Source organism: Schistocerca nitens, chromosome 1 (assembly GCF_023898315.1).
Source record: "Schistocerca nitens isolate TAMUIC-IGC-003100 chromosome 1, iqSchNite1.1, whole genome shotgun sequence".
In the NCBI taxonomy this organism is placed as follows: domain Eukaryota; kingdom Metazoa; phylum Arthropoda; class Insecta; order Orthoptera; family Acrididae; genus Schistocerca; species Schistocerca nitens.
This window is the reverse complement of record NC_064614.1, coordinates 141,046,976-141,071,897: the sequence shown is the minus strand read 5'-3', so window position 1 is coordinate 141,071,897 and position 24,922 is coordinate 141,046,976. Positions and strand designations below refer to the sequence as shown.

The window sequence follows — 24,922 nt, the reverse complement described above, 5'->3', positions numbered from 1 at the left end:
ATATGACATATCAGTGATTAAGGCAACTAGTAACAACACTAACTTATCTAATTTTTTTTTCAATTAAAAAAAATGGTTCAAATGGCTCTGAGCACTATGCAACTTAACTTCTGAGTTCATCAGTCGCCTAGAACTTAGAACTAATTAAACCTAACTAACCTAAGGACATCACACACATCCATGCCCGAGGCAGGATTCGAACCTGCGACCGTAGCGGTCGCTCAGCTCCAGACTGTAGCGCCTAGAACTGCACGGCCACTCTGGCCGGCTTTCCAATAAAACTACATTTATTTAAATTTCTATGTTCGTTTTTAAGAACGAGTGTAACTTTATTGTGCTATCTGTGATCTCATGCGAATGTAAGCTTTGTGTACGGGATGAATCACCTAAAACTTGCACCACATATATTGCAGAAATGGAAAGTGCTACTGATGTGTGGTTTTCACAGAATGGATTGGTAGTCAGGGGCCTGTATTGCTAGCCAATAAACAGGAATGTCTTTTTGAGCAAACATACACTTTTTTAAAATACAGCAATGCCTATTGACGTTAACAGACTAAAAGTAGAGTAAATTAGGATGTCAGTGGTGTTTGTTGCAGGATTCTAGTGCGAGTCGTTTACGGGGTATCGTATTTTGAAAAGTTTCCACACCGACACTTCTTTGTGCCATTCAGCCTGCGTAATTGCTAGGTGAGATGTTATGTTTGCTTACAGTGTGCTTGTGTGTTCCTTGAGTGCCTTGTAAATTCTTAGTCAGTTACGAGGGGCGTTTGAAAATCCCATGCAAAAATAAAAACTACTTACATGTTTGGGGTAAACCGTTTTTATTTTTCGACATAGTCTACTTTTAGACTTATACACTTCGTCCAACGCTGTTCTAATTTGTTGATCACTTCCGAATAACAGGAATTGTCCAAGTCTGCAAAATAGCTATTAGTTACTGCAATCACCTCCTCATTTGAATAAAATCTTTGTCCCGCCAGCCATTTCTTCAAATTGGGGAACATAGTAGTCCGAGGGAGCCAAGTCTGGAGAATAGGGGGGATGAGAAACGAGTTGGAATCCTATTTCCAATAATTTTGCGACCGCAACTGCTGAGGTGTGTGCTGGTGCATTGTCGTGATGGAAAAGGACTTTTTTAAGGGCCAATTGCTCAGTTTTCAAACGGTCCAACAACGATGAATAATATGCCCCTTTAATAGTTTTACCCTTTTCCAGATAGTCGATGAGGATTATCCCTTGCAAATCCCAAAAGACAGTCGCCATAACCTTTCCGGCCGAAGGAATGGTCTTCGCCTTTTTTGGTGCAGATTCTCCCTTGGTAACCCATTGTTTAGATTGTTGTTTGGTCTCAGGAGTATAGTAATGTATCCATGTTTCATCCACAGTGATGAAACGATGGTTAAAGTCCTGCGGATTGTTTCTGAACAGATGCAAACCATCCTTGCAACACTTGACACGATTCCATTTTTGGTCAAGCATGAGAAATCGCAGAACCTATCTTGCGCATAGCTTTCTCATGTGCAAATGTTTATGCAAAGTTTATGTAGCCATTCATTCAAGATGTCCACAGCACTAGCAATCTCACGCACCTTTAACTATTCTGTCATCCATCACCATATCATGGATTTTATCAATGATTTCTGGAGTCGTAACCTCCACAGGGCGTTCAGAACGTTCAGCATCAATTGTGCCCATATGGCCACTCCGAAAATTTGGAAACCACTTATAAACTGTTCTAATCGAAGGTGCAGAGTCACCGTAATGTTTATCAAGCTTCCCTTTAGTCTGCTGAGGCGTTTTGCCTTTCGTAAAGTAATGTTTAATCACCACACGAAATTCTTTTTCGTCCATTTTTTATCAATCACTCGACTCGATTCACACGAATGCCAAACACAAAGAAATAGACCAATATGGCTGAAACTTGGTGTGCGTTCTTTCCAAAGATGCTACTAACTAAACATGAACTCGATACTCGCCGGTGGTGCCATCTCTCAGACTTTGCACGGACTTTTCAAATGCCCCTCGTAATGTGTGACAGTCCAACCAGTAGCTCGTGAGTTGTCGATGGCATTTACCAATGCAGAAAAAGTGCGGAGAGTGTAGGAAGAATGCAGTTCATTCTTGTATGGTGTATGCGGCAAGACATCCCAGTAGGTGTCAACCATCTCGGCAGTTATTTATCAACCTCTTCAACCAGTTCTCTTCATATTACCAACTGCTGCACGTGCTCCATCCTGCAAATTTAGCACAAAATGCTTTTTGATACATAGAAACAACTAATTCCGCCCATCGATCGTTGTAATTTTTTGCTCTTCCATTTTCAACTAACTATTTAAATTCTTTCTGCATAGTATTGTAACATCGTTTCGTAGCAAATATGTTGTACCTGTCACTTACGCGAATTGAGAATTCTCATCCCTCTCTTCTGTAGTTCATATTCATTTTAGAGGATTGTTACGATAGATCGCTAGACTGCCTCATTTTGTGCAAACAGCCAGTGGACCTGTGAACGTCCTTCATACCAGGCGCAAATAGCGAAGGTAAACAGTGCTGACACCACTACTCCGCCGAACTCAGAGAGTTGTGCTGGCCGAAAAATGCCGCACTGCAGTGCTGCACGTGTGAAGTCTGGTATGCGGTGGCCGGCCCTGCTTTACACTCTTACCTTTATTTCAAATTGCCGACTCCTTAACTCCTCAGAATACAGTTTTTATCAATTAATCCTTTCTTTTCATCGTGTTGTGCCATAAATTTCTTTTCTCGCCATATAGACTCAGTGCCTGTCTATTAGTCACTCGGTTTGTTACACTGAAGTGACGAAAGTCATGCGATAGCGATACGCACATATACATACAGCGATCGTATTACGTGCAACATCTACATCTACATGGTTGCTCCGCAATTCACACTTAAGTGCCAGGCATAGGGTTCATCGAACCATTTTCATACTACTTCTCTACCATTCCACTCTCGAATGGCGCGTGGGAAAAAGGAACACCTAAATCTTTCCGTTCGAACTCTGATTTATCTTATTTTATTATGATGATCATTTCTCCCTCCGTAGGTGGGTGTCAACAAAATATTTTCGCATTCGGAAGAGAAATTTCGTAAAGAGATCTCGCTGCAAAGAAAACCGCCTTTGTTTCAGTGACTGCCACCCGACTTGCGTATCATATCAGTGACACTCTCACCCCTATGGCGCGATAACACGAAACGAGCTGCCCTTCTTTGCTATTTCTCGATGTCCTCTGTCAATCCTACCTGGTAAGGATCCCATACTGCGCAGCAATATCCCAGCAGAGGACGGACGAGTGTAATGTAGGCTGCCTCTTTAGTGGGTTTGTCGCATCGTCTAAGTGTTCTGCCAACAAAGCGCAGTCTTTGTTTCGCCTTCCCCATAATATTATCTGTGTGGTCTTTCCAATTTAAGTTGTTAGTAATTGCAATTTCTAGGTATTTCGTCAACTTGACAGCCCTTAGATTTATGAGATTTATCGTATACCCAAAACTTATTGGATTTCTTTTAGTACCCATGAAGATGAGCTCGCACTTTTCTTTGTTTATTGCTAATTGCCACTTTTCGCACCATACAGCAATTCTCTCTAGATCATTTTGTAATTGGAATTGATCGTCTGATGATTTTACTAGACGGTACAGCGTCGTCTGCAAACATTTAGGGAGGCTGTTCAGATTATCACCTAGATCATTTATATAAATCAGGAACAGTAGACGGCCTAAGACACTATCTTGCGGAACGCCAGATATCACTTCTGTTCTACTCATGATTTACCGTCTGTCACTACGAACTGTGACCTCTCTGAGAGAAAATCATGAATCCAGTCACACAACTGAGACGATACTCCATATGCACGCAATTTGATTAATAGTCGCTTGTGAGGAACGGCATCAAAAGCCTTCTGGAAATCTAGGAATATGGAATCGATCTGAGATCCCTTGTCGACTGCACTCATTACTTCATGGGAATAAAGAGCTAGCTGTGTTGCACAAGAACGATATTTTCTGAATCCATGTTGGTTATGTATCAATAAGTCATTTTCTTCAAAGTGATTCATAATGTTCGAGTACAGTATATGCTCCAAAATCCTACTGCAAATTGAGGTCAGTGATAGGGTCTGTAATTCAATGGATTACTCCTATTTCCCTTCTTGAATATTGGTATGACCTGTGCTACTCTCCAGTCTTTAGGAACAGACCTTTCATCAAGTGAGCGGTTGTATATGATTGCTAAGAAAGGCACTATTGTGTCTGCATACTCTGAAAGGAACCTGACTGGTATACTATCTGGACTGGAAGACTTGCCTTTCTTAAGTGATTTGAGTTGTTTCGCAACACCTACTACTATGTCACTCATGCTAACAGCTGTTCTGGTTTCGAAATGTGGAATACTTACTTCGTCTTCTTTCGTGAAGGAATTATGGAAAACTGTATTTAGTAACTCCGCTTTAGTGGCACCATCATCAGTAACATTTCCATCGCTATCGCGCAGTGATGGTATTGACTGTTTTTTGCCACTGGTGTATTTTACACATGACCAGAATCTCTTTGGGTTTTCTACCATGTTTTGAGACAATGTTTCACTGTGGAAACTATTAAAAGCATCTCGCATTGACATCCGAACTAGATTTCGAGCTTCCGTGAAACTTAGCCAGTCTTGGGGATTTTGCGTTCTTCTGAATTTGGCATGCTTTTTTCGTTGCTTCTGCAATAATGTTCTGACGCGTTTTGTGTACCATGGTGGATCAATCCCGTCTCTTATTAACTGACGCGGTATGTATCTATCTACTGCTGCCTATACTGTATCATTGAATTTGAGCCATATCTGGTCTACATTTAAATAATTAGCTTGGAAGAAACGGAGACTCTCTCTTAGGAAGGCAACAAGTGAATTTTTATTTGCTGTTTTACATAGATATATTTTGCGTTTATTTTTAGTGGTTTTGGTTGATATGGTTTTGAGCCTTGCTCAATGACCGTGTGTTCAATAATCCCTGTATCCGTCATGACGCTCTCTATTAGGTCAGGATTATTTGTGGCTAAGAGGTCAAGTGTGTTTTCGCAACCGTTTACAATTCGTGTGGACTCATGAACTAATTATCCAAAGTAATTCTCAGAGAAAACATTTAGTACAATTTCGGAAGATGTTTTCTGTCTACCACCGGCTTTGAATATGTATTTTCGCCAACAAATCGAGGGTAGATTGAACATTTATAACTTTATGAGTGGAGTACTTATTTGTAATGAGATTCAAGTTTTTTTTTAACCATTCAGCTATTATATTATCTGAGTGGGGGGGGGGGGTTTGTAGAAGGAGCCAATTATTATTTTAGTACGGCTGTTGAGTATAACCTATACCAATAGTAATTCGCAGGAACTATCTATTTCAACTTCACTACAAGATAAACTACTATCAACAGACACAAACACACCACCACCTACTTTATTTAATCTATCCTTTCTGAACACGGTTTGCGCCTCTGTAAAATTTCAGCAGAATCTCCGGCTTTAGCCAGCTTTCTGTTCCTTTAACGATTTCAGCTTCAGTGCTTTCTATCAGCGCTTGAAGCTCTGATACTTTTCCAACGCAACTACGACAGTTTACAACTACAATACCGACTATTGCTTGGTCGATTCTCTTCGTTTCTTTGCCTTGTACCCTTTGAGACTGGAGCCCTTTTTGATCTTTCTCGAGACTATATTACCTAAAAAAAAACGCCCAGTCCACGCCATACAGCCCCTGCTACCCGTGTAGCCGCCTCCTGTGTGTAATGGCCATCTGACCTATTTAGCGGAACCCGAAACCTCACCATCCTATGGCGCAAGTCGAGGAATCTGCAGCCTACACGGTCGTAGAACCGTCTGAGCCTCTGATTCAGACCCTCCACTGGGCTCTGTACCAAAGGTCCGCAATCGGTCCTGTCGACGATGCTGCAGATGGTGAGCTCTGCCTTCATCTCGCTAGCACGACTGGCAGTCTTCACCAACCCAGATAGCCGCCGGAAACCAGAGAGAATCTCTTCCGATCCATACCGACCCACGTCGTTAGTGCCGACTTGAGCCACCACCTGCAGTTGGCTGCACCCTGTATCCTTCATGACATCCGGAAGGAGCCTTTCCACATCTTGGATGACTACCCCCGGTATGCACACGGAGTGCACATTGGCCTTCTTCCCGTCCTTAGCTGCCATATCCCTAAGGGGATCCATCACCCGCCTAACACTGGAACTCCCAGTGACAAGCAATCCCACCCTCTGCGCTTGTCCGGACCTCTCAGGAAGACCGGCCACTGACGCAACAGGCGAGGCCGCCCTTGCTGGCTCAGAAGTACAGTGGGCGGTACCTCAAACCTGTTACAGAGGCGTAAGGGTACAGCCTTGCGGCCAGCACCAACTCTCGCCTTCCTCCCAGGGATTCGCTACCCCGCCACGGTTCGCCAATCATCGTCAGGCAAGTGTCGATCGGCAGGGACGACCGAATCCGAGGGCGCAGTGGCATCAGAGATCCCAGGTGATGCTACAGATTCCAGAAGCGCCAAAACGCTCGCTTCGGGTGTCCCAATGTCACCCCGGCCCAGGGCAAGTCTGGAGCCTGTCGACCACGGCCAACACAGCTTCCAGCTGTTTACGGACGGTGGCCAATTCCCCCTCAATCCGTATACAACAGGAGTAGTCCCTATCCATCCCTTACAATTTTTTCCTCTCTTTTATCTCACAAGCCGTTCAAAACAAACAGATGACTGACGACTACGCGAATTTACATTATACGGGTACTAAAATGCGTTGGTGCAACTCTCAAATATTATTATACGCCCGAAATTTGTGAATTAAACTATGCAAGTACCCAAAAACACGCAAAGAAATTAAGAATTAAACTATGAAACAAATAAGTGAGAAGAGTACGACTTGCTGCTGGCTGCTGCTTATCCACCGACTTCAGGGAGCAAGTTAAAAAAAGCAGTGCATTGGCGAAGCTGTCATTTGTGCTCAGGTGATTCATGTGGAAAGGTTTCCGGCGTGGTTATGGTCGCACGACAGCAGTTAACAGACTTTGAACGCGGAATGGTAGTTGGAGCTAGACGCATGGGACATTCCATTTCGGAAAACGTTAGAGAATTCAGTTTTCCTAGATGTCACATCGTGAAGAGCGTGCCGTATATACCAAATTTCAGGCATTACCTCTCACCACGGACAACGCAGTAGCCGACAGTTTTCACTTAAGAATCGAGAGCAACTGCGTTTGCGTAGAGTTCTCAGTTCTACTGGACAAGCAACATTTGCATGAAACAATCGCAGAAATCAATGTGGGACATACGACAAAAGTATCCGTTAGGACAGTGCGGCGAAATTTGGCATTAGTGGGCTATGGCAGCTGATGATGAACGTGAATGCCTTTGCTAACAGCACAACACTGCCTGCAGTGCCTCTCCTGGGCTCGTGGCTACATCTGTTGGACCCTAGATGAGTGGAAAATCGTGGCCTGGTCAGAGGAGTCTCAATTTGAGTTGGTAAGAGCTGATGGTAGGCTTCGAGTGTGGCGCAGACCTCACGAAGCCATGGAGCCAAGTTCTTAACAAGGCACTGTGTAACCTGGTGGTGGCTCCGTAATGGAGTGGGCCATGATTACATGGAAGAGACTGCGTCCTCGGGTCCAACTGAACCGATCATTGACTCGAAATGGTTGTTTGGCTATTTGAAGGTCATCTGCAGCCATTCATGGACTTCATGATTCGGCCATCTAGATCGCCCGACATGAATGCATCGAACATTTATGGGACATAAACTAGATGTCAGTTCGTGCACAACATCTTACATCGGAAACACTTTCGCAATTAAGAATGACTGTAGAGTCAGCATGGCTCATTATTTCTGCAGGGCATTTCCAGTGACTTGTTGAGCCCTTGCCACGTTAAGCTGCTGCACTATCCTGGGCGACACAACATTAGGGGGTATCGTACGACTTTTGTCACTACAGTGAATTATCGCTGTATATACGTAACAGAAATTGTGTATCTGCAGGAACACTGCACACAGGCTAGTGTCCCGCTGTGTTTAACATCTTGCGGCAAATTCAGTAGAAGTCTAGAACGGTTTATCATCAAAAACCTGCAGTACGGAGAGGTATTTATCAATGGATGTATAAATTCAGACGGAAAATGTCGTAGGGCGCTAATAATCTCGCCGTTGAGGGTCTAAATCCACACCCACACATACACATGCCCGCATCTCGTGGTCGTGCGGTAGCGTTCTCGCTTCCCACGCCCGGGTTCCCGGGTTCGATTCCCGGCGGGGTCAGGGATTTTCTCTGCCTCGTGATGGCTGGGTGTTGTGTGCTGTCCTTAGGTTAGTTAGGTTTAAGTAGTTCTAAGTTCTATGGGACTGATGACCATAGATGTTAAGTCCCATAGTGCTCAGAGCCATTTGAACCATTTGAACACACACACACACACACACACACACACACACACACACACACACATACACATACACAAGCACAGGAGATAAAATGTGGCAGAACTTCCTACTAAATATGTCGGAAATGTAGGCAAGTCTTTTGCAAGGAGCCTCAGGATGTCGACTATCGTTGCCAGTTGTGAACACGCCAAGCCACGAACAACAACGTCTTAACATCTTCGTAAGCAAGTTCGACTGTGTATGTGTAAGAAGATAATACAATGGAAAACCTTCAATGAAATGAGAACCGATGTCACGCAGCATTTGCTGTAAGAATAAAATTTCCAATCACTGTCACGGATGTATATCTGTGATAAACAGTATTCATTATTTCTATTTTACCTGCAACTAGGCCTTGAAATCGTTGTATTTCATATCTCTAGAAAGTGTTACAGCTAGGTATTTGTTTGAGCTGACCGATTTCAAAAGTAACTCGTTGGTTTTGTATTCATAGGATAATGCCGTTTTCCATTTTGTGTAGTGCACAGTTTTATGCTTGTGAACATTTAAAGCGGATTGCCGATCTCTGCAACACTTTGAAATCTCATCAAGATCTGACTGATTTTTTGAGACAGTACATGATTATAGATAACTACATTACCTTCTGAGATTGTTATTCATATTATCTGCAAGGTCATTAGCCGGCCGGAGTGGCCGAGCGGTTCTGGGCGCTACAGTCTGGAACCGCGCGACCGCTACGGTCGCAGGTTCGAATCCTGCCTCGGGCATGGATGTGTGTGCCGTCCTTAGGTTAGTTAGGTTTAAGTAGTTCTAAGTTCTAGGGGACTGATGACCTCAGAAGTTAAGTCCCGTAGTGCTCGGAGCCATTTGAACCATTTTGCAAGGTCATTAATATGCAACACGAACAGCAAGAGTGCCTTGGAGCATTCCTGAAGCTACTTCTACCTCTGTGGTTGACTCGACATCCAAGATGACATGCTGCATCCTCCTCCACAGGCGTCCCCTCTCGTGACGTGGAGTACAGAGTTTTTATTCATTAAAGAATTCACATACACGTCTAGAAGTTTGGTTGAAACAACAGTCAAGATCGCAATAACATTTGTTTATTATTACCGATTTCGGCTTACGTTAAAGCCATCTTCAGATTTTTTGGCCTGGTGTTGAAGGCTCCTCAGTTTTTCACATGATATCACGATCGTACATGTAATAAATTAATGTTATTGCGATCTCGACCGTTGTTTTAACCGTTGTACAACACCAGATCGATGCGTTCCGCGGACAATGTTGACTAAATTTATGAACGTCTTGAAGTACATAGGAAGTAAATATCCAAATTATCCATTAGTTATAGGTGGAGGCTTTAATCTATCATCCATTGACTGGGAAAATTTCACGTTTATCACAGGGGGCAGAAGCAAAGATTCGTGTGAAATTATTCTAGGGGCGCTCTCAACATACAACCTTCAGCAATTGGTTAGAACACCAACCTGATCTTTTTGAAGAAGTTAATCTAGAAGAAGGTATTAGTGACCATAAAGTCGTTGTGGCTTCTATGTCAGTGGAAGTTGCAAAAACAAAACAAAAACAAACAAAAAAAATAAACAGCAGCATAGAGTTTTCTTGCTTGGGAAAGCAAATAAAAGTGTCATTAATGAATATCCCCATAGTCAGCTCCAAGCATTCACCGCGGGACACAAAGATATTGAGCATCTTTGGTCGGAATTTAAAGGTATTGTCCACCATGTGTTAGAGAAGTATGTGCCTAGCAAAAGTATACATGAGGGAAAGGATCCACCTTGGTACAACAAAAATATTAGGAAGTTGCTGAGAAAGCAGAGAATTTTTCACAGTCGTTTTAAACGTAGTCACTGCCCCGCTGACAAACAGAAATTATGCGAAATGAAAGCCGCTGTCAGAAGGACAATGAGAGACTCTTTTAACGAATTCGAAAGCAATATTTTATCTGCAGATTCTAAAAATAACCCCCAAAAATTTTGGTCGTACGTAAAATCTATCAACGCTACAAATACACCCCTGGAAATTGAAATAAGAACACCGTGAATTCATTGTCCCAGGAAGGGGAAACTTTATTGACACATTCCTGGGGTCAGATACATCACATGATCACACTGACAGAACCACAGGCGCATAGACACAGGCAACAGAGCATGCACAATGTCGGCACTAGTACAGTGTATATCCACCTTTCGCAGCAATGCAGGCTGCTATTCTCCCATGGAGACGATCGTAGAGATGCTGGATGTAGTCCTGTGGAACGGCTTGCCATGCCATTTCCACCTGGCGCCTCAGTTGGACCAGCGTTCGTGCTGGACGTGCAGACCGCGTGAGACGACGCTTCATCCAGTCCCAAACATGCTCAATGGGGGACAGATCCGGAGATCTTGCTGGCCAGGGTAGTTGACTTACACCTTCTAGAGCACGTTGGGTGGCACGGGATACATGTGGACGTGCATTGTCCTGTTGGAACAGCAAGTTCCCTTGCCGGTCTAGGAATGGTAGAACGATGGGTTCGATGACGGTTTGGATGTACCGTGCACTATTCAGTGTCCCCTCGACGATCACCAGTGGTGTACGGCCAGTGTAGGAGATCGCTCCCCACACCATGATGCCGGGTGTTGGCCCTGTGTGCCTCGGTCGTATGCAGTCCTGATTGTGGCGCTCACCTGCACGGCGCCAAACACGCATACGACCATCATTGGCACCAAGGCAGAAGCGACTCTCATCGCTGAAGACGACACGTCTCCATTCGTCCCTCCATTCACGCCTGTAGCGACACCACTGGAGGCGGGCTGCACGATGTTGGGGCGTGAGCGGAAGACGGCCTAACGGTGTGCGGGACCGTAGCCCAGCTTCATGGAGACGGTTGCGAATGGTCCTCGCCGATACCCCAGAAGCAACAGTGTCCCTAATTTGCTGGGAAGTGGCGGTGCGGTCCCCTACGGCACTGCGTAGGATCCTACGGTCTTGGCGTGCATCCGTGCGTCGCTGCGGTCCGGTCCCAGGTCGACGGGCACGTGCACCTTCCGCCGACCACTGGCGACAACATCGATGTACTGTGGAGACCTCACGCCCCACGTGTTGAGCAATTCGGCGGTACGTCCACCCGGCCTCCCGCATGCCCACTATACGCCCTCGCTCAAAGTCCGTCAACTGCACATACGGTTCACGTCCACGCTGTCGCGGCGTGCTACCAGTGTTAAAGACTGCGATGGAGCTCCGTATGCCACGGCAAACTGGCTGACACTGACGGCGGCGGTGCACAAATGCTGCGCAGCTAGCGCCATTCGACGGCCAACACCGCGGTTCCTGGTGTGTCCGCTGTGCCGTGCGTGTGATCATTGCTTGTGCAGCCCTCTCGCAGTGTCCGGAGCAAGTATGGTGGGTCTGACACACCGGTGTCAATGTGTTCTTTTTTCCATTTCCAGGAGTGTAATTCAATACCTTCCCTTGCTAACTGTACGGGTAATGTAACGGATGATGATAAACAGAAGGCCGAAATTCTAAACCTAGCTTTCAAAAACTCGTTTACGATAGAGGACTGCAGCACCATTCCCCCTTTCAACTATCAAACAAACGAAAGGATGGCTGACATAATGTTTAGTGTATCTGGGATTGTAAAACAGTTAAGATCCTTAGACGCCAGAAAGGCATCTGGCCCAGACGGTACCCCCGTAAGATTTTATGTTGACTATGCTACAAATATAGCACCATTCTTATCCGTCATCTATCAGAGATTATTCGAACGGCGGAAAGTTCCACGGGACTGGAAGAAGGCCCAGGTCATAGCAATCTATAAAAAGGGTAGAAAATCGGATGCACATAATTACCGGCCAATTTCACTCACATCGATTTGTTGTAGAATCATGGAACATATTTTGTGTTAAGACGTAATGACATTTCTAGACTCTGAGAAGCTCATCTTCAGAAGCCAGCACGGTTTTAGGAAACAGCAGACATGCGAGACACAGCTGGCTCTCTTTGTGCATGATATACAACAGGCTCTATATACTATCACTCAGGTTGATGACATATTTCTCGACTTTCGAAAGGCGTTAGACTCAGTTCCGCACTGTCGCTTGCTACAAAAAGTGCGCGCTTACGGTCTATCCAATGACATATGAGTTTGGATAGAAAGTTTTCTAGCAGACAGGGAGCAGTATGTCGTCCTGAGCGGAGTAACTTCAACAGAAACAAGAGTAACTTCAGGTGTGCCCCAGGGCAGCTTAATAGGTCCTCTGCTTTTTACGATTTACATAAACGATCTGGTTGATGGTATTGACAGCGGCCTTAGACTGTTTGCCGATGATGCTGTAGTCTACAGGAATGTAGTGTCACACGAAAGTTGTGAACAAATCAATGAGGATTTGCAGAAAATAAATGCGTGGTGTATTGACTGGCAGTTATCTCTCAATATTAGTAAGTGTAACCTACTATGTATAACAAGGCGAAAATCCCCATTAATGTATGACTACAAAATAAATGATCAGTCTTTGGAAGCGGTAACATCAGTCAAGTATCTGGGAGTGACTATTCGAAATGATCTCAAATGGAATGATCAGATTACACAAGTAACGGGTAAGGCGAACTTTAGATTGCGTTTTATTGGTAGAATCCTGAAGCGATGTAGTCCTTCAACAAAGGAAATAGCTTACAATACGTTAGTTCGCCCAGTCTTAGAGTTTTGTTCGTCTGTATGGGACCCTTACCAGTAGGGCCAGACTCAAGAAATTGAGAAGGTCCAAAGAAGAGCGGCAAGATTCGTGACTGGTACGTTTAGCAATCGCGAGAGCGTTACAAATCTCATAGAAAGTTTGAAGTGGGACACATTTGCAGATAGACGACGCGCTAAACAGAAGGGGCTGCTCTCTAAATTCCGAAATCCAATCTTCATCGAGGATGTAGAGCATATATTACAACCACCAACTTTCAAATCGCGTAATGATCATCATTCAAAGATAAGGGAAATAAGAGCTCGTACTGAGGCGTTCAGACAGTCGTTTCTCCCTCGGGCGATCCGCGAGTGGAACAGGGGGGGGGGGGGGGGAATATGACTTTGGCGCGAATTGTTCCCTCCACCACACACCGCTTGGTGGCTACCGGAGTATATATGTAGATGTAGAAGTGATTTCCCGCCATTCTGCTAAGCCCCTCCTTTAGTGAATCGTAGCATTACATTAATTTAGTTCTTCTGGCATGGCACATCTCGAAACTGACCAACTGATTTATGTCAAAAATGATAATTTTGGGTTCTTGCACCCCTCCCCCGCTCCTCCCGTCTACGGAATGTCTGCGAAGGCTACTGGGTCTTCCTAGCACAGATTTCGCTGGATATGCCCTGCGATACCGCTTTTGATAACAGGTGTAGGCATCGTACTGTGTCAGACGCTCTTGGGAATCTATGGGTAGGTTGGTTGATTTGGGGGGAGGGGACCAAACAGCGAGGTCATCGGTCCCATTGGATTGGGAAAGGAAGTCACCCGTGGCCTTCCACGGGAACCATCCCGGTATTTGCCTGAAGCGATTTAGAGAAATCACGGAAAACCTGAATCGGGATGGCCAGACGCAGGTTTGAACCGTCGTCCTCCCTAATGCGGGTGAAGTGTGCTAACCACTGCACCAAATCGCTCGGTTGGGAAATCTCCCAGGTAGATGCCGTGTTTCTTGACTTCCGCAAGGCGTTCGATACAGTTCCCCACAGTCGTTTAACGAACAAAGTAAGAGCATATTGACTATCAGACCAATTGTGTGATTTGATTGAAGAGTTCCTAGATAACAGAACGCAGCATGTCATTCTCAGTGGAGAGAAGTCTTCCGAAGTAAGAGTGATTTCAGGTGTGCCGCAGGGGAGTGTCGTAGGACCGTTGCTATTCACAGTAGAGGCCGTCAACTGTCATCGTATTCCCGCTCGTTCTCGTAAGCGAGACTGAGCAGCGAGAATGCTGCCTGCGAGATTTTCGTGTTCCGAGAGCGCGGTCTCGATAACGAGGCGACCCGACGCTTTCGGCTGCCCACCTGCAGCGCCGCCCGTCGCATGGGGCCGTTCCGAACGCGGCTCGTACTGTGTGCGGCTGTCCGAGTTACAAGTATACTGGTAAGGAACATGAACGTGTGACATGTCACAGTTGTGCTCGTATGTATGAATGCATTTTGGGAGATTTAAGACAGATTTCGGTCGAACGAATCAAAACTGAGACATTCGAACAAATCCAGTCCACGTAATTATAAAAGTAAGGCTGCCAAAGTTTCCTGTAAAAGTGCTATCTGTGGTGGCATTCAGGTCACTCAGAAACTGTCATGTAACGGCGACAAGGGAAATCGTCAAACCTTATGATAAAGTAAGAGATAACGACCGTAAATTATTTTCTACATGAAGATGCCCTTATCGTGCCGTCAAAGCTAAGCATTAACACGAAGTCATTTCTTGCACTAGCAAGGAAAACTAGCCACCCACTTTCCTGCCTACCATAGATATTAACGTTGAATTTTGTGTGTGTGTGCGTTTTGTACTTACTGTTGCTTTTAAAGTGACGTCTCATTTTACAAATGTTTCCTATTTCGTGTGTAACAGCGCACACGCAAGATTTCCTTTCGCGGAATTAGTTTTGAAGTTTATTGCCTTTATGCTTGTGTTTATTTCTTCCTCTTTATTTAGCTATTATTCCACTGTTTATTCACTCTCCGACGACTTAATTCGGTTCATTGTATTTATTACGATCTCCGTCAGCATTAAAGATTGCCGTCAACTAGGGCAAGGTTGTTAACATATCTGTTTCAGTGTTATTTTGTAACGTTTACTATCAAAGCTAATTGTGTAACTTTTCTGTTTTATTTTTATTTTGTTGTAGGCCCTAGTTCTATAAACGATATTTCACTTTTGCAACAACGCTGTACAGGTAGAATGTTCGAGAAAGCAGGTGCTTTGGGCTTATGAACAGTCTTTCGCAGGCTCTGTAGCTACATACTTGCAACGCTTGAAGGAAACGACCACCTTCTGAGGTGCTCCACTTTTCAGGTCATAGGTGCTTAATGTATTAATCACTGCACGTAGTTACCGTTTGTTATCGTTTGATACCCTTCTGTTAACCATCACTGCCTTGCAATTTTATTTTTATATGCTGTGTTTTCTGACTGAAAATATACAAATCACAACAACAGACACAAGAAAAACTACAAAAAGCCGGATCCACCTGTTGCTAAAGCTGAAAGAACCTTAAGATTACTGTGCTTGAACTCAACAAAGAGAAATGCGTTATGGAATGATGTTCTGAGGTAACTCATCACTTAGAAAGAAAATACTGATTGCACAATAGAGAGCAGTAAAACTACGATGTTCAGTTATGGAAATCATGTAGGCACAATAATCTTCAAGGAGGTTGGCATTTTAACTGCGCCGTCAAAATACATATATTTGCTAATGACATTCGTTACAAACAGCCCATCACATTTTGAGAAGAACAGTGTTGTCCATAGGGAGAACACTAGAGGGAAAAAAGATCTTATCCATTGTTAAAGCTGTCAGTGGCTCAGAAAGGAGTTCAATATGCAGCAACAAGTATCTCTGATTACTTGCCCAATAACATAAAATGTCTGGCAGGCAGCAAAGTAAGTTCAAATCGAACTTAAAAATTAAAATGCCTGGCAGGCAGCAAAGTGAGTTTTAAATCGAACTTAAAAATCACAACTCCTGGACAACTCCTTCTGTACCATTGAAGAATGTATATTGAAAAGGTGGTAGCCAGAGAAAAAAAGACGCTCTTACCACATCATTTCCACAAAACAACCGTTCAAATGATCTATCGAACATTTAACTAACTGACCAACCAAAGACTGTTGTACCAGCAGTCGTACAATAGCACCCAAAAGAAAAACGATTTAAAGCAGCAGCTGAGGATGTGATCCACCTGCTAAACAGCACGTAGGAATACATCCGTTATTTAGTGAAGAAGTAGCGTCTTATACAAAACCAATTTTCTTCTACTCAAGCGATGTAAACGACCGTAGTACACAATAATAAATTCATTTTATTAAAAGAAAGTGTACATATTCAAAACGAATAATGTAGAATATAGTATCGCAAATTAATCTGAAACCTTAATTCAGCAGTCACATTTCTGAAGATATTGCACTGCAGTTGAGTCTGTTCTCCTGTTATTAGCATAGTTATACAACAATTTACATTACTTAATATGAAGTATGTAATATCCACTGCATAATTGTGCAGTCATTACTTATCACTTCTCAATATTATATTTGATTACGTACGCACCTCAGAAAACCAGTTGTCAGTTGCCTTTGCTTCTGTGATTCAAATTTAGCTTATTTGGTTCTCTTATTGTTATGGATGATGAGAATATCATTAACGCGATCGGAATCTAGATAACTTCTTTTGTGAGTCAGTACCAACCCTGCCTTACTAAAATTTCTTTCACTCGAGGCACTACTGGCAGGTACACAGAAAACCTCTTTGCTGAGTTTCGACAGGGCACACGAATTTGTTTTCCACCATGAAAGAAGGTCTGTGGACTCATCGTTTGGACTCTCCATGTTCATATATTTCTCAACCTCATCTTTCCATTTTGAGGTGAATGTTCGACAATTTTGAAATTTTTTTGTGGGAGAAGGCATGACGTCTTTGGTTACGTTCGTATCAACAACGTTATTTAACATTTTTCGGACATCTTGATGAATTTTTTCTCGTCTTTCTTCGGGAAAAACTAATAGTTCCTTGAAACAGGGATGCAAGAACGTTGCCACGTAATGAATACTGTTTATATACAGTTCTGCCCTTTTCTTTAGCTTATACATTGTCTCATCGTCGGTTCCAATTTCGCAGAGACCTATCAGTTTAAAATCCACAGCACTACAAATGGTAGTGTTGGCTCATTGTCTCCTTCCAAATCGTCCATGGCCTCTTTGAAAACCTTCACAAATCGAATAACGCTTTCCACAGTCGCATTCTGATACGACGTCATCATCTCGTGTTTGTTTGAATCACGTAAAACGGTCTCTATTTGGTCTTTCTGTGAATGGAATGAGTCTAACATCATGCACACACTGTTCCACCTGGTTTCTACATCACGGTGTAAGGTTTTATCTAATCTCGCGACTAAGCCAGATCGCTTCATAATGCCTACTAGTTTACGGACAGTCAGGATGGAGTCATACACTGCAGGAATCTCATCCATTAAGAAACCTTCATTGAATGTGTGCCTCAGTGCTGTATTAATACAGTGCATCACACATGGGAGTCGTTTGTGTGCTTCTAGTGCTTTCTTGATGTTAGCTTCCTGATCTGTAACGAAAGTAACCTGTCTTAGTTCCGAGGACGTTATCTACAACTCTGCCATTTGTTCATATATTTCCGTAGTGATATCGCGTGACCGCTACGGTCGCAGGTTCGAATCCTGCCTTGGGCGTGGTTGTGTGTGATGTCCTCAGGTTAGTTAGGTTTAAGTAGTTCTAAGTTCTAGGGGACTGATGACCAGTGCTCAGAGCCATTTGAACCATTTGCACCAGTCTTGGCAACATCAGGAAACCTCGTAGTTAAGAGTACACTGTTTTTTGGTTTCCATTTGTCCGTCGACTCAATATAGCTGGATGTGACGTCAGGTAATGGATCTTACGATAGCTGTCTGTCCACAGATCGCACGTCATTGAACACTGGTTTTTACCAATTGCGTCTTTCACTACTGGAATAAGTTCACTCCTGACTTGATCAGCCAATTCCTTAATATGTCGTGCTACATTCCTTGGGGAAGGTAGCACGTCTTGGGCGGTGATTTGTCCATATTTTGCTCCTGTATCAGTTCTTGAGCTAAGCTTATGAATCCTTCACCACTTACCATATTAAATGGTCGGAGGTCTGTTGCACACATTAAAACACATTTGTCCCTAATAGAGATTTTATCAGCACTGGCAGCTGCAACGTTTGACAAGTGTCGATTATCCTTACATTTATGTCTGTTCCTTCCAGTTGTGTTTCCTTTGTAAGCAAGCAATGCTCCACAATTTCCATTTTGGCACTGAACGTAACCAACTGGAAGATGTGCCTCTCTTTCAACAACCACCTGAGACAGTCGTAATAAAAGCCTTCATGTATGTTTCACGAAGACAATTTTTCTTTTCGTTCGCGGACACAACAAACGTATCAATTCATTAAAAAATGCTACACAAACGAAGCGATTAGATTAATCAAATACTTTCACCTATCGAATTCGCAAGCTCTCTTCTGTAATTATTTAGTAATAACTGAAGGGCTTACCTTAAATTTTTCCCAACTGGAACTGCCACTCCTTACTCCCACTTTATTTATCAGAATGTACGTCCCATCAGCAAGTTTCTTCAACACAACATCTTTTGTGATGGTAGTCATCGCATTGGTCCCGGTTCCGGAACCACTCATGCTGAGTTTAGTCCCTTGACAATTTACTGCCTACCGCTACGTTACGATAATGGGAGTCTCTCGGCCAGCTCGCGCTCTCGCAGTCTCGAAGCGGCACGTGTCCTATTCGACAATCCTCGTCTCAGCTCGTTTCGTAGCGTGACGTCAGTCATCCCCACCTGACGCGTCTGTGCCAGCGACAATGAGCCGCGTACTCAGCGAGAAGCGAGCGAGACTCAGCAGCGTTTTGACGTGCTCTAGTTCACAGTATACATAAATGACCTTGTGGATGACATCGGAAGTTCACTGAGGCTTTTTGCTGTAGTATATTGAGAGGTTGTAACAATAGAAAACTGTACTGAAATGCAGGAGGATCTGCAGCGAGTTGACGCATGGTGCAGGGAATGGCAATTGAATCTCAATGTAGACAAGTGTAAGGTGCTGTGAATACATAGAAAGAAAGATCCCTTATCATTTATCTACAATATAGCAGGTCAGCAACTGGAAGCAGTTAATTCCATAAATTATCTGGGAGTACGCATTAGGAGTGATTTAAAATGGAATGATCATACAAAGTTGATCGTCGGTAAAGCAGATGCCAGACTGAGATTCATTGGAAGAATCCTAAGGAAATGCAATCCGAAAACAAAGGAAGTAGGTTACAGTACGCTTGTTCACCCATGCTCGAATACTGCTCAGCAGTGTGGGATACGTACCAGATAGGGTTGATAGAAGAGATAGAGAAGATCCAACGGAGAGCGGCGCGCTTCGTTACGAGGTCGTTTGGCAGTCGCGAAAGCGTTACGGAGATGATAGATAAACTCCAGTGGAAGACTCTGCAGGAGAGACGCTCAGTAGCTCGGTACGGGCTTTTGTTGAAGTTTCGAGAACATACCTTCACCGAGGAGTCAAGCAGAATATTGCTCCCTCCTACGTATATCTCGCGAAGAGACCGTGAGGATAAAATCAGAGAGATTAGAGCCCACACAGAGGCATACCGACAATCCTTCTTTCCACGAACAATACGAGACTGGAATAGAAGGGAGAACCGATAGAGGTACTCAAGGTACCCTCCGCCACACACCGTCAGGTGGCTTGCGGAGTATGGATGTAGATGTAAATGTAGAGAAATGCTGAAGGTGAATATCTGGACTGCGCGGCCTCCTGGCTCTACTGACAAGGGAACCTCCCCATCGCACCCCCCTCAGATTTGACTACAAGTTGGCACAGTGGATAGGCCTTGAAAAACTGAACACAGATCAATTGAGAAAACGGGAAGAAGTTGTGTGGAACTATGAAAAAAAATAAGCAAAATGTACAAACTGAGTAGTCCATGCCCAAGATAGGCAGCGTCAAGGGCAATGTAAACTCTGAAGCGCCGTGGTCCCGTGGTTGGCGTGAGCAGCTGCAAAACGGAAGGTCTTTGGTTCAAGCCTCTCTCGAGTGAAAAATTTTTTATTTTCAGACTATTATCAAAGTTAAGGCACTCAAACATAATCAACTTCGCTCTCCAAAATTCCAGGACATGTTCAGATTTGCTTGGACACATGCAGGATTTGACGGTCTACACACGCAAAAATTTGAAAACGTTAAAAACATATGTTTTGACAGAGCACAGGGAAAACTGTGCGACTGTGAAACTGTTGCATTCATTTGTTGTAGTTCATGTGACAAACTCTTATGTTTTCATCACTTTTTTGGGAGTGATTATCACATCCACAAGAAAACCTAAATCGGCAAGGTAGTCTAATCTTTTTACCCATTCGCCAAGTGTACAAGTTAGATGGGTCGACAACATATTCCTGTCAGGTGACGCACATGCCGTCACCAGTGTCGTATAGAATATATCAGACGTGTTTTCCTGTGGAGGAATCAGTTGACCTATGACCTTGCGAGCAAATGTTTTCGGTGCTCATTGGAGAGGCACGTCCTTTCGTCTACTAATCGCACGGTTTTGCGGTGCGGTGGCAAAACACAGACACTAAACTTATTACAGTGAACGGAGACGTCAATGAACGAACGGACGGATCATAACTTTGCGAGAATAAAGAAAGTAAAATTTTCACTCGATGGAAGACTTGAACCAAGGACCTCTCGTTTCGCAGCTGCTCACGCTAACCACGGGACAACGGCGCTCCCGAGCTTATAACATCCTTAATGTTGCTTATGTTGCGCATGGACTACTCAGTTCGTATATTTTGCCTATTTTTTTCGTAGTTCCACACAACTTCTTCCTGTTTTCTCGATTGATCTGTGTCCAGTTTTTCAAGGCCTATCCACTGTGCCAACTTATAACAAAATCTGAGGGGGGGGGGGGGTGCGATGGGGAGGTACCCTTGTAAGTAATGCTTGTTTCCTAGTCAGTATAGTACAAATAATGGAAGAAAAGTTAATTAAAAAAAACTGGTAGTACTATTGTGCATACTTTTGACACTGTTTTGGCTGCGAGCATGACAGATGTTTGGTGAGGAGCAACCTCTGGTTCCGCAGTTGCTCATGCTAACCACGGGACCACGACGCTCCTGAGCTCACATTGTCCTAAATGTTGTCTACGTTGCGCATGGACTACTCAGTTTGTATATTTTGCTTATTTTTTTCATAGTTCCACACAACTTCTTCCTGTTTTCTCGATTGATCTGTGTTCAGTTTTTTCAAGGCCTATCCACTGTGCCAACTTATAACTAAATGTGAGGGGGGTGCGATGGGGAGGTTCCCTTGTGAGGCGCCAGAGGCGGTGGTCCGGCGGCCGCGCGCTGCTGCGCTGCGCTTCACCCACCTGGTGCTGGTCGGACGAGGTGACGAGGTAGGCGTCGAGCAGGTGCCTGGGGTCTCGCATGAGGCTGCGCAGCCTGCGCACGCGCGCCTCGGTGCCCACCCTGGCGGCCGGCTGCGGGTCCTCCGCCGTCGCGGGGCACGCCCGCCGCCGCACCCAGTCGGGCGCCGCAACAGCCCCTGCCGGCCGCAACCCGCAACACGCACCTGCGGGCAACGGACGCAGTTCGCTCGTCAGCCGCGTCCCAACCGTGCGCGCCGACTACACGGCTGCGCTACAGAGCCTGTATAGGGAGAAAGTGGCCAACCGGACGATACGGCGGCCATTTTTCTGCCAAACTGCGGGCGGGACTTTAGGATGGCCAGTAGTGGAGTACACACTCACCGAATCAAAAGCACAAGACCATATGGCGAAATCATTTGTTAAATGCCTTTCTTTACAGCTATAATATACTCATAGTAGCCTACTATGTACAGCACAGGAAAATTTCATACAGATGAATGAAAGTCGTAAGCAGTTGTTTACTTCTGACATGCAAAAAGTGTGAGACGTATTAGTACTTCTTGTCACGTCTTCAAGCTTTTCGCATGTCACAAATAAACAACTGCTTACGACTTTCTTTTACTGAATACCTCTCGTAGATAACAAACGAAAAAGATTACAAAAATCAGGTAATGTTAAATGTAGGCTACTGTAATAACGACCAAATATAACAAGAAAACTACCGTATCGCTTCTACCCCACAGTAAGTAGGCCTATTAAAAACTGTCTTCAAGAGTACCTACAATTATTTACTACGCATAACGTTTCAGCAACGACGACAACTGCGGAAAACGTTCTTACAACTTGCCTGCGTCAACAGTCAGGCAATAATACTGAAACCAAAGTAATGCCTAGTGTTCTGATTCGGAACGAAATAAAGTTTGACGCTATAAAGTCGAATGAGCATAACAACAATTACAGGAACTTTCCGTTTCCAGCAAGGACTGTCAGATATTGGCTTCAGAAAAGCTTGTGATGCTACCAGTATGCACGAACTGTTAAAGAAATAAGAGCTTAAAAATGCAGTAAATTGTGATAGGCCTACCTGTTTTGCGTGACTAAAAATATTTAAGAAGACTACGAAACCCACCTTCGCCTCTATTGGAACAACCAAATGCAGCACAACCTGACATCGTTAACGAACGTCTGCAGAACGAATTACAGATGTCAAAAACAATACTGTACAATTACTAACGTGTTTACTTCAAACATGTAGGCCTACCGACTTCATCACAGAACGCTTCATTATTTCAACTCGTATTTAAGATCGCAAACGCTGATTACGTACTAAAAACGATATACAACTAAATCGAATATGCATGCACAACGCATAAAAAGTCTCTCAATAATTCAAATACCTTTTAATCGTTTCCAAAAGTTCTCTGAACTTCAATTCCATTCAAAAGCACGGCGAACATAGGAAGAGCGAGAGACGTCTGGCAGAAAAATGGCACCAAAGCTAATCAACCAATCACGAGCAACTTCACCTATGGCCACTCTCTCCCTATACAGGCTCTCTAGGCTGCGTCAGGTCTCAAGAACGCACATTTCATGCACAGCCGCCCGATGTGGCCGAGCGGTTCTAGGGGCTTCAGTCTGGAACCACGCGACCGATACGGTCGTAGGTTCGAATCCTGCCTCGGGCGTGGAGGTGTGTGATGTCCTTAGGTTCGTTAGGTTTAAGTAGTTCTAAGTTCTACCGGACTGATGACCTCAGATGTTAAATCCCATAGTTCTCAGAGCCATTTGAACCATTTGAAGACTCATGCTCATAAATTAAAGATAATTGCAGAATGTGGTGCCACATAACGTGTGTTGTTGTTGTGGTCTTCAATCCTGACATTGGTTTGATGCAGCTCTCCATGCTACTCTATCCTGTGCAAGCTTCTTCATCTCCCAGTACCTACTGCAGCCTACATCCTTCTGAATCTGCTTACTGTATTCATCTCTTGGTACCCTCCACGCTGCCCTCCAATAATAAATTGGTGATCCCTCGATGACTCAGAACATGTCCTACCAACCGATCCCTTCTTATAGTCAAGTTGTGCCACAAACTCCTGTTCTCCCCAATTCTATTCAATCTTCTATTCTCTTCTTCTCTAAACTATTTATCGTCCACGTTTCACTTCCATACATGGCTACACTCCATACAAATACTTCCAGAAACGACTTCCTGACATTTAAATCTATACTCGATGTTAACAAATTTTTCTTCTTCAGAAACGCTTTCCTTGCCATTGGCGGTGTACATTTTATATCCTCTCTACTTCGACCATCATCAGTTATTTTGCTCCCCAAATAGCAAAACTCTTTTACTACTTTAAGTGTCTCATTTCCTAATCTAATTCCCTCAGCATCACCCGACTTAATTCGACTACATTCCATTATCCTCGTTTTGCTTTTGTTGATGTTCATCTTATACCCTCCTTTCAAGACACTGTCCATTCCGTTCAGCTGCTCTTCCAAGTCCTTTCATGTGTCTGACAGAATTACAATGTCATCGGCGAACCTCAAATTTTTTATTTCTTCTCCATGGATTGTAATACCTACTCCGAAATTTTCTTTTGTTTCCCTTACTGCTTGCTCAATATACAGATTGAATAACATCGGGGATAGGCTACAACCCTGTCTCACTCCCTTCCCAACCACTGCTTCCCCTTCGTACCCCTCGACTCTTATAACTGGTCTGGCACAACGTGGCACTACACAAAACTGGCGCTAATAGCATAGGCACATAGGGAACACACACGACACAGATCTGTAAGTGCACGGTTTTGGTGATAAGTTGAGGAAACCGTCCCGAAACACATGTGCTACAAAACGGCACTGTTTCCTGGGCATGTACCCCGACATCAGTGTGGAATATGATCACCATGCACATGTACACAGGCCGCAGGCACAGGCACAGGTCGAGCAGCTGCTGGGGTACAGCCTCCCATTCTTGCACCAGTGGCTGTCGGAGCTCCTTTAGTGTCGTAGGGGTTTGAAGACATGCAGCGATACGTCGACCGAGAGCATCCCAGACGTGCTCGATGGGTTTTAGGTCTGGAGAACAGGCAGGCCACTCCATTCGCCTGATATCTTCTGTTTCAAGGTACTTCTCCACTGTAGCAGCTCGGTGGGGCCGCGCGTTATCATCCATCAGGAGGAAGGCGGGACCCACTGTACCCCTGTAAAGGCGGACATACTGGTGCAAAATGACGTCCCGAAACGCCAGACCTGTTACAGTTCCTCTGTCAAAGACATGCAGGGGTGTACGTGCACCAATCATAA

At 44.3% G+C, this 24,922-nt stretch overlaps 1 protein-coding gene across 1 annotated transcript in view; it reads right to left on the bottom strand.

The window, feature by feature from the left end:
- LOC126243384 (xaa-Pro aminopeptidase 1-like) overlaps positions 1-24,922 on the bottom strand; it is a 376,629-nt gene that overhangs the window by 68,566 nt on the left and 283,141 nt on the right. Inside the window, exon 2 of the mRNA XM_049948160.1 lies at positions 21,611-21,813. Coding sequence (XP_049804117.1) covers positions 21,611-21,813 — 203 coding nt within the window. The remainder of the gene's footprint in view (positions 1-21,610; positions 21,814-24,922) is intronic.